This window comes from Indicator indicator, chromosome 2, assembly GCF_027791375.1.
Source record: "Indicator indicator isolate 239-I01 chromosome 2, UM_Iind_1.1, whole genome shotgun sequence".
NCBI classification, from domain to species: Eukaryota; Metazoa; Chordata; class Aves; order Piciformes; family Indicatoridae; genus Indicator; species Indicator indicator.
In genome coordinates, this window is record NC_072011.1 from 28,422,895 (window position 1) to 28,437,495 (window position 14,601).

The following is a 14,601-nucleotide window of genomic DNA, read 5'->3' on the forward strand; positions in this document are numbered from 1 at the left end:
AAACAAAACATACAAGAAGTGGAAAAGCAATATTATTGCTTTTAAACTGGTCAGAAAGACACAGAGGCTGTCTACAGTAATTCATTACCCAGAGCCAGGACACAGTATATCTGCCTACACTGGTAGAGTGCTCCCTGAGCACAGGCTAGCTGACACGTTCACAAGGACTGTATGTACATGGCTCATGGGGTTTGTTGTGCCATGGATTGCTCTCAGAAGACAGAATGCACAGAGCCACCTCTTTTTCAGGGCTTTAAGGCTTCCAACCTGCAAATCTATCCTAGTTGCTCTTAGAGGACTGTTCTGATACATTCCGGGGTAAATCTGCTCCTATGACTAATACAAACTCAGGCACAAGTCCTTTCATACTCAGCCTTGTTCCCCTCACTGCAACTGGTGGGACTAGACAGCTCTGGATGTCACATAGGGAGGCAGAATGCAATCATTGAAGGATAATGCACTCAGAAATACCTTCATTTCCCCTTCTTATTCTTCAAATAACATTAAGAATACTTCTCTCCTTCCTCAGTTTTTTGGGTTTTTTTTGCTGGTTGGTTTTGGTTTTGTTTTTTCTAGAGTGAATGTACTAGGTGTGTCATACCAGTCATTGGAGACTGGTATGCTGAATGTATTAAACAACTGGCTCAGTGATAATATTTGATATTCTACAACTGGTTCAAAGGGAAACCAGTTTCACAAGTACAGTCATGTCAACATACCTCTTCCCTAACCTCGACTTCTTGAAATGCACTAGCTGAGGTGCTTGGGCTTCTTGGCTTCTCTACCAATACTTCGCTAAAATGAGAATGTAATGAATGGAGGTTTGATATAATTGTTAGTCACTGTAAAATGGAACTGTTCTATTTCATTGCCATCAGAAATCTGGCTTTACAGGTAAATGCTAAACTAGACTTGGGACACATCTCTGAGTGGTCTATACTTGGCAATATAAGGAGCTTCATACAGATACTTAAGTTCATAGGATCATAGGATCACAGGATGTTAGGGGTTGGAAGGGACCTTTGAAGATCATCAAGTCCAACCCCTTCTGCCAGAGCAGGACCATAGAATCTAGCACAGGTCACACAGGAACACATCCAGACAGGGCTTGAAAGTCTTCAGAGAAGGAGACTCCACAACCTCCCTAGGCAGCCTGTTCCAGTGCTCTGGTGACCCTCACAGTGAAGAAGTTCCTCCTCATGTTGAGGTGGAACCTCCTGTGCTGTAGTTTATATCCACTGCACCTTGTCCTATCACAGAGTGCAACCGAGTAGAGCCTGTCCTCTCCCCCCTGACCCCCAGCTCTCGGATATTCATAAACATCCATTAAATCCCCTCCCAGTTATATCCTCTCCAGACTCAAAAGCCCCAGAGCTCTCAGCCTCCCCTCATAAGGCATGTGCTGCAGTCCCTTCATCATCCTGGTGTTTTCTGCTGATATCCAGGGAGAAAATTCACCCTTGGAGAACTTTTTTGTTGTTCTTGTTAAAACTTGTTATTTTGATCTGAAAAGCACAGATTTTCCAACCAAGCCAAATGATACTTATGGAAAGCTTTCATTATAATAGCCAACACTGTGCTTTGGTTTATGAAGTTTTAATGGGTTTGTTCTCTTTGCATGGAGACAAAGCAAGCCATGAACTGCAGTTGTGCATTATGGAAGATTTATGGAAAATAAAGTTATTTTTAAATCCTCTTCTTTCACCACCATCTCCCCTTTCCCACCATATCTGCCCCTTTTCCATGCCACCTGCCCCATTTTCCTCCTTTTTCCCCTCAAATCCCAGAGCACCTGGGCTATGTTGGAGTCTCCTCCCACCCCAGGTGTGGCCACTTTGTCCTCCCCACCCGCTCCCTTTTTTAATCCCCACCAGGAAAGGCTGAAGCTCTAAGCTGCGCCCATTTGGGCTGAGGAATCCTCCTCTCATTGCTGGTGAGTCCACATGGTGTGCACTGGGTGATGGGGGACAAAGGCTGGGGGGCCTCGTGGCCCCCCCACCCCCCCAGTTACATAAGAAGAGAATTGACAACTTCTCTGATATCACCTGCAGGTGTTGGCTTGCCTCCTTATTGGGGGTGAGCTCCCCTGTGTGGTGTCTTGGCTGGTTGAGGTTCTTGCCCCTGGTTCTGGGATGGGTGCAAAATGGGTAGTAGCAGTGGAGCAGGAGCTGTTTAGGCAGGCTAGAGGATGGTGTAGAGGGAGCAGGAGGTGCTTTGGGAAGATGAAGGGGAAGTTAAATTGGTTTCATGCTACTACTTGGGAAACTGTCTATGGATTCAAACAGCTGCATTAGTCTGAGCTGCAGTCTTCATAATCATTGCTTGATATTGAACATTTGATGGTTAAGCTCTATGCTGTGAGTGACAGAGTCAAGCTCCTGCCAGCCCCCCAGCCTTGGGCCCAGACTTTAAGTGCAGAATCAAGTTCTTGTCTTTCCCTCCCTGACTCACAAGGGTGCTGGACATGTAAGCGTTACAGTAAAGTAGATGAAAGTGATCTTCCTGACAAGTAGCTAAAAGGCTGTAATTGTCCTGAGCAAAAGCTCTAACACCAGAGAAGCCAACTGAAGCATTACAGAACCCATTCATGTTTGCCTTCACCAGCTCCTGCAGAACTGCATTACCTCAGGAAGACTGGCTGTCCAGCAGGAAAAGGTAGTACAGACCTCCATCCTCATCCAACACCTTCCCTCCCCCACATCCTTGGCTTCCAAGCTCCCTCTTAGCTTTTATTTATTTATTTATTTATTTTTAATATGAGGAGAGGCTGAGAGAGCTGGGGTTGTTTAGCCTGGAGAAGAGAGGAGACCTTATTGCTGTCTACAACTACCTGAAGGGAGGTTGTAGCCAGGTGGGGGTTGGTCTCTTCTCCCAGGCAATCAACAGCAGAACAAGGAGATACAGTCTGAAGTTGTGCCAGAGGAGGTATAGGCTGGATATTAGGAGGAAGTTCCTCACAGAGAGAGTGATTGCCCATTGGAGTGGGCTGCCCAGGGAGATGGTAGAGTTGCCATCCCTGGAGATCTTCAAGAAAAGCCTGGATGAGGCGCTTAGTGCCATGGTCTAGCTGATTGGATAGGCCTGGGTGATTAATTGGACTGGATGATCTTGGAGGTCTCTTCCAACCTGGTTGATTCTATGATTGAATGATTTGAGATGTTACATGTCCTGTCCTTGGATAAACATGCTGATATGATTTTCCTTTGTGAAGAGAAAGACATCACTGGGCATTAATTGTTTACTGCTCCTAAATTAATCACTGTCCCATAATTCAAGAATGTAAGCATCCTTTGGGGAAATATTACTGTTGCTTCTTAGCTGAAGAACTGGGTTGTAAACGTTGGACATGGTTTCTGAGTACACACCTTCCCACAGAGACTCCCGTCAGGCTCAGGTTTGTCTGAGCCAGGTGTTAGCCACTGCCACCACATGCCAAGCTAATCCCATCCCTTAGGTCAACATGTGAGCACAGACATTGACTCGACCAGTGTACCTGCTGCCTGGTAGGCAGTCCTGGGGATGCATATGGGAGACAGAATATGCTTCTGAGATCTTTCCTTATGAGGGAAATATACACTGAGGAAGTTCAGCCTCAACCTCATTTCATTTTTGAGTCTTCATTCATGTTATGTGTCCAACTATTATGTATTGAGCCACTGGAGTAAAAGTGTTAATTTGGGAAACAAAATATCCAGTATCTTACTGAACACAAAATATCTATATACATGTTACATGTATTCTCTGAAAGCAAGAGGAGTTGGTTTCTCATTATGCTTTCTAATAGGTATTTAATGAGTATGCATGAAGTTGTAAGTATGTTTGAAATATTTATTGTGGAATATCTTTTGCTCTTTTAAGTGCGTTTAGTGGTACACAGGACAAATAAAACTGAAATAGCACCCACAATTTGCTGGAGGTTGAATTTGTCTTTTTTCAGAATATTCAATTTTTCTTGATAATATTTCTCCAAGCAGAATTTGCCAAAGCCAGACCGCACAGAATAAAAACATATAAGAGCGTTTTTATCACCAAAAAAGCTGTCTTTTTTTTTTTTTTTTGGAATTAAGTATTCACTACTACAGTTTATAACAAGTAAAGCAGAAACTACTTGTGCTAAAACAATAATCACAGACTCACAGAATCAATAAGGTTGGAAAAGACCTCAAGAATCATCAAAGTCCAACCTGTTATCCAAGATCTCATGACTACTAACCCATGTCACCAAGTGCCACGTCCAATCCCCTCTTGAACACCTCCAGGGATGGTGACTCCACCACCTCCCTGGGCAGCACATTCCAACATCTAACAAATCTCTCCATGAAGAACTTTCTCCTCACCTCGAGCCTAAACTTCCCCTGGCACAGCTTGAAACTGTGTCTTCTTGTTCTGGTGCTGGTTGCCTGGGAGAAGAGACCAAACCCCTCCTGGTTACAACCTCCCTTCAGGTAGTTGTAGACAGCAATGAGGTCACCCCTGAGCCTCCTCTTCTCCAGGCTAAACAATCCCAGCTCCTTCAGCCTCTCCTCCTAGGGCTTGTGTTCAAGGCCTTTCACCAGCCTTGTTGCCCTTTTCTGGACATGTTCAAGTGTCTTAATGCCCTTCTTAAATTGAGGAGCCCAGAACTGGACACACTACTCAAGGTAGTGGCCTGACCAGTGCTGACTACAGGGGCAGAATGACTTCCCTGTTCCTACTGGCCACACTATTCCTGATGCAGGCCAGGATGCCATTGGCTCTCTTGGCCACCTGGGCACACTGCTGGCTCATGTTCAGCCTCCTGTCAATCAGTACCCCCAGGTCCCTTTCTGTCTGGCTGCTCTCCAGCCACTCCGACCCCAGCCTGTAGTTCTGCATGGGGTTGTTGTGGCTGAAGTGCAGCACCCAGCACTTGGATTTGTTGAATGCCATCCTGTTGGACTCTGCCCATCATGTCCAGTCTGTCAAGGTCCCTCTGCAGAGCCCTCCTACCCTCTAACTGATCAACACCTGCTCCCAACTTGGTGTCGTCTGCAAATTTACTGGTGACTGACTCAATCCCCTCATCCAGATCATCAATAAAGATATTGAACAGGGTGTGGCCCAGAACTGATTCCTGGGGGACACCACTAGTGACTGGCCTCCAGCTGGATGTGGCACCATTCACCACCACTCTCTGGGCTCAGCCTTCCAGTGAGTTCCTAACCCAGCACAGAGTGCTCCTGTCCAAGCTGCACTGAAGAGTAGGAACCACAGATAGTTGCAAGCATTTTCAGATTTTCAGTGCAAGAATTATAAATTGGCCATATTATATTTCTCCAAACTACTTGTCAAATGTCTGTTCTGCTCAGAAAGCCTAGTCTGGCCTTTGGTATGTAGAAAATCAGAAAGCTATAGCTTTAGGTTTTCTCTAAAACGCTTGATTCAGTTCTAGTTCAACTGTATCTCTCCAAATATGACTCTTAGAAAATTGAGAGAAATATTATTGTTCCAATAAAATAAGGAATGCTGTGCTGGATTCCTTATCTTGGAGCTTAGCTACCTAAATTGCTGGATGGTTACAAAATTAAAAAAAAAAAAAAAAGCGCCAGCAAAGAAACCCCACACTGCCTACTTCTGCTAGGTGTCAAAAGGAGAGTTTAGGCTGTTTTGCTTGAACCCAGAATGCAGCAATACAAATAGTGAAAGGGGGTCATTCAGCTCTTGTCACAAAGCAGCAAGTCTTTATGACAGTGTCAGGCTCAATGTCTGTGCTGCCAACCTTTCCAATGCAAGAGATTTCTAATCTCTGCACCTTTGAAACTGAAACTTTGAGCATGATATATTTCCTAGCACTACAGGTACCAGCTACTTATGCTTTGTTGGTAGATCTGACCAGTTCTTTGGAATACACATTGACTTAGGTCAAATATCATAGAAAATGTTCATGTTATAAGTAGTTTATGCCATATAAATCAAATGGTGTCTTGTGCTCTGAATAAAACATAAAACATTTTTGTGCTAAATTAACTTCAAATTAAACCCATTTGACTTATATCCCTGACAGTTAGCAAAAGCATATAGCTGAGCAAATGAAATACACTAAAAGGGAAAAAATCTGTTTCATTATTAGAACAATTCAAAAAAGTGCTTAGGTAGATAGCTAACTTTAAACATCTTTTTGCACTGTAAATTTATAGATTTAACTTCAAGTAAGTATGTACAGATGGTCTGACATAATGGAGGGGCAATAAGAGAAATAGTGGGAGCTCTTTGGGTTATGTGTATCTGTGCTAGATCTGCTTGTTCACATCTATGTGGCTTTAGAAGAGTTTTATCCTTAGTGTAAGATCTAGGTGCCCGTGGAAACCACTTTATAAGTAGTTTTAACAAAGTGGTAAATGTTTCTGATCTGTTCAGCAGGATATTCCATCTATAATAAAACAGCTAAATAGATGATGAAATGTAATGTGTGCATAAATACATAACAAGTCTGCAACTCTTTGAAAGCAAGCAAAGTCTGCTTGTTGTATTGGGACTGGGGAAGTTACCTGTATTTTTACTGAAAAATAGAGTAAACAAAGAATTATTGGATGAACTCAGTCAAAACCTTTGCAGGAGATTTACCTATTCTTTTGACAAGCTGTTTGAACTCAGTCAAAACCTTTGCAGGAGATTTACCTATTCTTTTGACAAGCTGTTTACTTTTCTGTGAGAGAATCTGGGTTAGAGATCCCTGTGGAGCCCCGAAGTTGCTGTAAATTGTATTAAATGACACTTTAGAGATGATGTTTACACCCTTAATGAGTTTGTGTCATTGTTTTAAAGATAAATGTATACTTTGCATTAATAAACTTGTATGTGATATATTCAAGGATTAGCCAGCAGAGTTGAAGTTGATGGGTATGTGCTGTACTATTGGAAATAAGGCATAAAATGAGATTAGTTCAAGTCAGTCCTGTGCTTTGTGAGGGCAATTCTGTTTCCTGATTTTCCTTGGGTATTGCAATTTCCTATTGACTTCAGGGCTACCTCAGGAAATCCTGTTCTCCCAGATGTTATGCATGACAGAATCTGACTTTGGATCCTGCAGTGATGTACTGGCACCGCTTCACTTCACAGGTCAAAGCCTTCCCTGTTGCATGTAGAAACTTAGGACAGAAGTAAGGCGGCATTACATTTCAGCTGTATCTTCTGGGCACTAATCTCCTTTGGAAGCCAGAATTATCACTGTGGTAATTCTGAAAGACCTGCCCAAACAGCTACAACTCTGTAATCTCCTCAGTTCTGTGTATTTTTGTCCATTCCCTATACCATTTTTTTTTTTAAATTTAATGTAAACTCATGCATCTTTAATGGTCAGTTTCTATACAAGGAGATTTTTTTTTTTTCCCCCAACAGACTTTTGGATGTAAAAGCCCATTTGCCTGGAGATGAGAAGATAGTCTCACTGAGTCATTGTCATATGGGTACACATCTGCCAAATTACTTTTTTTGAACTGTCTGGATATAGGCAGATAAAGCCTCATTTCAGACAGCCTTATACATGTCTTAGAACCAAATGGCCTTTTCACTAGTTCATAACATCAGAGTCCAACTTGCTTTTGCTGGCTGCCTTATTAATACTTAAGCTTGGGAGAAAAATAAAGTGTGAAGTCTAGTGAGAAACAGTAACAGTTTCAAGCCCCGTATTTTTCCATTAGATGATTTCAAAAGTTTAAACAAAAACAGATTTAAAAACAAAACAACAAAATCTTCTATAAATCCAATATAATGACAGTGAAGCAAGGCTGACTTGTGGCAGTGATGAAAGCGCACAGTGTTGCACAGTGCTTTTCATCCTTCCAACACCTTGCAGACTTGAAGTCTCCTCTGATACTGAGTCATTTGTCACCAATGTGATGTCTGTCACCCCAAAAGAGTTTTATCTACTTTGGTCAGGGTCCATGACGATAAAAAGCCACACTGTGGGCTGAGTAATCAGTATAAAGGTATCATGAAGTCGCTTCACTTTTCATTCTCAGTCTTCATTTCAAAATAATTAAGATACAGAGTCAAGAACAAGAAAAACTCAGATCAGGATGTATGTAGAGAAACTTCACTGATATCCCTTTAGATGTCAATATTCCTATAAACATCCTTATCCCCAGCCACTTTTGCTTAGACTCATCCCTACTAATTTGAGATTCATGTGAGTCATATTCCTTAGCTACACTTATTCAAGGTGCACCATAGAGGTAGACCACAGACATAGTCTGGTTGCATTCACAGGACTTTGCACAGCAAGTCCCAGATTCGGCTTTGCTGAGCCAGCATGAGCAATAGCCACATGGAGGGTTTATTTCCCTGTGGATTAGGATTTCACCCATTACTGACTTCTGCATGTTAGGAGATTCAAGTTTTCCATACATCTATCTCTTACCTGATACTTTGATGTGAGCTTGTGTTTCTGCCTTTATTCATGGCAAGAATTAATTTTCTCATTCTTTTTCATTTACATAAATGTCTAGCACTTGGATCTCTTGAATTCTTCTTTTGAAAAATTGCTTAAAATTATGAAGCATATTTAGAAGGTATGCAACAAGGACACAGGGTCAGATGTTCAAATGGTGCAATCTTTCAAAATTATTAAAAATATTATAACTTCTATTGAATTCAGTGATACTTTATTTGGAAGCAGCCTAGCTCTGCTAAATTAATAATGTAATGTTCATTAGTATTCTAAGGAAGGTTTTTATATGTCATCTTTTTTTATTGTTCACCCTACTACGTTTCTTTTATAAGGTTTGGACCACATCTCATTGTCATGGTTAATCCCCTGTGGTAATACCTTGGTGAATTTAAAAAAAAAAATCTGACTCTATGGAGTTTCAGATACCTAACTCAATAAGAGATCTTTCTCATGGTTGTTTTTGTTTAATTTTTTTTTTGGGGGTGAAGGGCAGTAATACCCAAAAGCTTTAAAATGTTTCTGTGGTTATATATTAAAAAAATAAGCTTTCAAACATAAGTTAAGTTTTACCCTAAATTTGGACATTGTAGATTTCAATGCATATTAATTCATCCACAAATAGGAGACCCTTAGAGCATCAGGCTGTTGAAGAACAAGTGGTGGACAGTTTCAGAGAACTTCTTTTCTCCTCGTCATGTTTTTATGATAATTCAAATATCGGAGATAATTTACAACCCAGCTGGTACTAGACGAGAGACCTTATGTGACAGAATTTATATGACTTTTCCTTTTAGACATTTAAACCACATGTCATTCTGGAAAAACGAGGACAGAGGTCCAACAAAGGAGTGATTTATTTTCAGTTAAAATGCTGGATACATTAAAACCACATGTTATTAAGTACCGTATAACCAAACCATACTCAAAAGTAGGCTTATGACACCAAGGCTTGATTAAAATCTTTTCTTTTTTTTTCTCCCAAAATCTTTGGCAGTGCATATATTAAGAGACTCTACTTGAGCTGCACAGTATATTGACTGTAATAATTTGTTTCATTAAGGGAAAAATTAAAGTACCAGAGTATAAGTTAATTCAGTTGCTCATTGTTTTTCTCACATACCTGGATGGCTGAGCTTTTCTGGCCATTTTAAGGAACACTTCATCTCTGTGAATTTCCCTTCTGAAACAGCATAATGTAGTTATGGTTGTTAAGACTGAAACTTTTTTTTTTTTTTTTTACTGAAACAAGTCAAACAACTTGTATTTTTGGCATTTTTACCAACATGAACTTTCGTGGTTCTGTGAGAAGGGTAAACTAGTACACAAGACCAGAAAGGAAATAAATACAAAGATCAAAATTTAGGAGCCCAAATTTTGTTTTCAGGATGCAGATGCTGAGGATCAGTTTCTCTCATTATACTAATTTTCCACATCAGATTGCCTTGGACTTGAAGGGAATTTTTGATGAGAATGTTTCCAGATATATTGTCCAAAGCTGGATGGAGATGACCAGTGAAGGATTCATCCTGTACGAAGGACTTTTGCGGTTGCACTAGGCTTCCATACTGATCCTGTGCATGTATTTCTGGATGATACTGGCACAGAGAGAGGGTCTGGGGGACTGATAACTTAACTGATTCACCTGGAGACTGTTAGATGACAAAACCATGTCAAGGTATGCTGATACTAAATGGGAAAGTCAAAGTCGTTGCTTCACTGTTCAACACGCAACTTGCGTGGACTAGAAAGCATTTGCCCCTTCTAGTAACAGCACAAACATTTACAAATCACCACAACACCCTTGTATCACAGGTAATCACTGGACACTTTTACCTCTAAAAGGGAACTAGACAGTTGCTGTCAAACAGTATTTAAACAAAACAGGGATCAAAAGTTGCATTTTTTTCTGCTGGCATGCTCAAGATAACAGTAATTCAGATGTTGCAGTCACATCTTGAAATCATTAATACTACCTTAATCTTGCCTAATATTTTAGTTTCTCCAGATACTGCTTAGCTTGAGCAGATCCTGAAGCATTGTTTCTGCATCAACATCATGGTAAAGTTTGTAGTGGCTTTAAACAACAACAGGAAAAAAAAGTGTAAGAGCTTATATTATGTATAACTTTTCTCAGCTCTGGGCTGCTTAATTGAAATAAAGTCTACTTAGTAGACTATACAATTTACTAGGCAATAGAAACTCTACTGAATTAAAGCTGCCTTGTTTTGCTACCTTGTCTTGAAGGGAGACCGGTACCAGGTAACGGAGATGGTGCAAGAAACCAGAGAGTGGACAAAAAAGGGACCATGCAGTAGGTTTGACTTGTGCCATGTCTAAATCATGAACTGTTCACTAAATTAATAATATGAATTAAACATGTCCAAAATTAATATTGAATCACCTTCCCAATAAGCACCTATGCTGTACAGTGTATTTTTTATTTTATCCTTTTTTTACCAGCCTGATAGGCACACCTAGAGTGTGAGACTGTTGCCTAACTGCAGTAAATGATGTGTAAGCTCACAGTAGGAGATGCAAGGCAGCTATACTCCTGATGCCTGCTTTGCCTTTCCTGAAGCACTAGAAAGCTGGTGCCGCTGCCAGCATTGTGAAGCATGATGTGGCAGCTATTCCTGTAGAAGCTTCGCCCCTGTCATGGGAGAAGATCTCTTCATGCCTATGCCCTTTGGCAGTAGATGCAGCAGCAAGGTTATCTTTCCAAACACCTCTCCATCTCATTTCCCATTTCCAGATTATTGTCCCAAAATTGTCTTCCATTGTTTTATTTTCTTAAAAAAGATGCAAAGTGATTGTGCATTTTAATGGATTATAATTGTGATTCTCTTGAGTCTCAAAGCCTTCTTCATTTTCCTTAGTTTAGGTTATCATCTATCTTTTCTTCATATTTTGTCATCCAACTGACTTCTCTTCTTCCTTTCTCTAGATGTTTCCAGATGTGTGGCTGAGAGGAAGTACACCCAGGAACAAGCTCGCAAGGAATTTCAACAAGTGTTTATCCCAGAATGCAATGATGATGGCACATACAGTCAGGTTGAAATTTTTTCATTCAGTATCTTGCATGACTGGGAATCAGAATATATGTTTGCAGAGGATGAAGAAAAGACAACAAATATAATGAAGGGAAATGTAGTTTCAAAATTAAGTATGTTTTGTGCTAACACTGATGTTAGAAAATTGAATGAAATTTCGTGTTTTGTGCCAAGTCCTTGTTCTTTCTTTAAGAGTTGGACAGCAAAAGAGCCAAATATTATCATTATTCATGTGATACACTCCCTGTTCTTCTAGTCTGAGGCAGTTGAGTCATATTTGTAGCCCCCTGAATACTCATCAGATAGTAAAATGCTTGGAATTTCTGAACTCTTCCTGGCTGGAATTATAGCTCTTGTGACCACAGTCCATATTTTAGTCCTAAAGCGTGAATCATACATGATTTTTTCCCCATTCTCATCTGAATTTCTGCACAAGCATATGGTCTGAGGCTGATTTACTTAGGTTAGATCATGGAATTCAGAAGGGACTAAGTTAGAAGTTTACTCTGTGCTATGTATTCCAATCAAGATCATCTTCTGCCACCTCTATAATGCATTTGAGTTGTGAAGAAGGCAATCTTTTCATTTTAAGGATGGTGAAGGAAGTGATATTGACCCTCAGGAAATAGTGAAATTGATTTTGAAGAGGAATTCCGAGTTTCCTTTCTGACAGCTTGGGATATGAATAATGCTGGCAAAATCACTGTAGCCTGCTCCTTCAGCGGGTGGAACAATATGTTCTGTGTGGAAAAACACATGAGATTGCTTGCTTCAGAAACAGCTTATGTGTCCCTTGAGAAACTTTAATGGGAGGTTTTAATAACACCTGCACCTTGCTCTTCTGAAACAGGGTATAAACAACAACATATTTCAATAGTTTTCCCTTCTATTGGATTCTGAAGGAGCCACCACACTTTGTTTGGAGAAACTCTGTTTTTTTTTTTTTTTGCTGAAGAACCATGTGTAGGACTGAGATGAAGTCATTCTAGGTTGTTGTTGTTTTATGTTTTGTCCATACACTTTTCTGGACTTGTCTGTGATACTGACATGTCGTGTATGCTGAGGGATCACAGATGTCTCTGACAAACTGCATGTGGGTCATGTTGTTTCTGACAGGTTCAGTGCCATAGTTACACTGGATACTGCTGGTGTGTCACTCCCAATGGCCGTCCCATCAGTGGTACTGCTGTGGCCCACAAAACTCCTCGGTGCCCAGGTAAGACTTATGTGGCTGGCCAGGTGTTTATCTGTGGTATTTGATAGATTTCAGGAAAAAATTATCTCCCCTGGAAGAGTGGTTCAGCCCAGAAATAGGTGCTGGCAGAAGCTGTGGGTGCCCTTTCCTAAGTGATTTGCAAAACACAACTGGATGAGGCTCTGAGAAAGTTGGCATTGCCTTTAAGTTAGCTCTGCATGATGTCTGTGTTCACTGCCACCCTAGGCATCCCTGTGACTGTTATCCATCTACTTTATTTGTACTATAATCTAGCTATTGAAGGTTTTTTCTGCAGTGAATATTTGTATGATATTTATGTGTATTAAATTTCAGGGGGCTTTACCTTTTTGATATTTTAAATATGAGGAATATAAAATAAACCTCCATGCCTCCAAAAACATAGTCTGAATGCCCTGATTTATAACATAATCCAGTGAAAGAACTCCCACAGCAAATCCCGTGAATAACTAAAACCAGAGGAGAAACAGAAAATGAAGCATTAAGAAAATAATAAAATCACTATCTATGGAAATTAATTGGCAAAACAAGCTTATTGCCATTTGCAATGCCATTTGTCTTTCACCAGGATAATTAACAGGTTCACTGTTTCTAGGAATTTGCTTCTGGCCCTATTTCTTTGACACTGATAGTATAAATCCTCTGTGTGTGAACAGTTGCCAGAATTACTATTCACCTTTCTTGAGGCTGACAGAATTGCACAGAAATAACTCTAAAAATACTTGAGGTCTGTGTATTACTTTTCTGCTTGTACTGCAACACCATCCTCTGTCAGACAGCAGACGAATTATCTTTAAAAAGCTAACTCTCTAAGGTAAATGAATCTGAAGGGGGGAAAAAGTGTATTAGGACCTTTGAGGAAATTCAGCTGGTCTGATCTACTTCAATCATTCAGGCATACTAATGTTCTATGTATTAATGTTCCAAATAAATAAACAGAGGAAAGAAAAGGCCTCTGAGAAAATTTCCAAGATTATAAAATGTTAATTCCAATTTTAAGGTCTGTTTTTTTGCAAATGATTTGCGGAACCTTCCATGCATATTGCCTGTTGGTGAACTTTAGCAGAAAGAGTACTCTTCAGACTAATCTTTTTGATCCAACCTGAAAAGTCACTATAGAATGACAGTAAATTGTGAAAAATTATATATCAAATGTTCAGAAGCTTTAAAATTGAGGAAAATGTACCTTCATGTTAATATAATTACTATTTGTAACTGGATCACATCTTCAGAAGGTACAAGGCAAGGGCAGTATTTTTGTGTGTCACTGTATTCCTGTTGATGTACTTTTGCATGTCCACAGCCCAGGCTTTTTTTGAAAGTGCCTTGATTGCTTTCTCTGCAGTATCAGTTTGTAGCTTTCTCCCTTTCACTGATGTCAGTGAAAAAGGGGTTACACTGAATGATCAGAAAGTATTTTTTGGTCAGCTGTGTCATAATATATGGCATTGGGTTTGGTTCAGAATATTGCTGAGGTAGTCTACTTTCACTTTTTCTATTTGTATTCAGTATTATTGAGGAAAAGCTGCAGTGAGAGTACAAGAACTATCCTATTTTTACAGGAAACAAACCCTTTGTTCCTTCAGAGTTGTATTCCTGTGTCTAGCAGATAAACTTCTAGACTGTTTCAGCTCAGTTTATGAGGGTGGGAAGAGATTTTTGCAGAAATGCTTCAGAGCAGGTGATAGTAGCAATCAATTTTGATTTAATAGATCAGAGATAAATAGACTGCTCCAGACTCCAGGTGAGTGTGAAGTCTGATTTTACTCCATGGAATATCATGGGTAATTTTCCGAATGTCATGTGACCCTCTGGTATTATCTCTGCACATTTCCTCCCATGCTTGTGTCAGTGTTCTCATAGTTCATTGCTCACCACTTTCTCCTTTGTCCCTCATGATAGCAGTCTGG

At 40.2% G+C, this 14,601-nt stretch overlaps 1 protein-coding gene across 1 annotated transcript in view; it reads left to right on the top strand.

Annotated features, from left to right (window-relative positions):
• Positions 1–14,601, top strand: part of SMOC2 (SPARC related modular calcium binding 2) — a 144,506-nt gene that overhangs the window by 49,853 nt on the left and 80,052 nt on the right. Inside the window, exons 3-4 of the mRNA XM_054395906.1 lie at positions 11,352–11,458; positions 12,574–12,673. Coding sequence (XP_054251881.1) covers positions 11,352–11,458; positions 12,574–12,673 — 207 coding nt within the window. The remainder of the gene's footprint in view (positions 1–11,351; positions 11,459–12,573; positions 12,674–14,601) is intronic.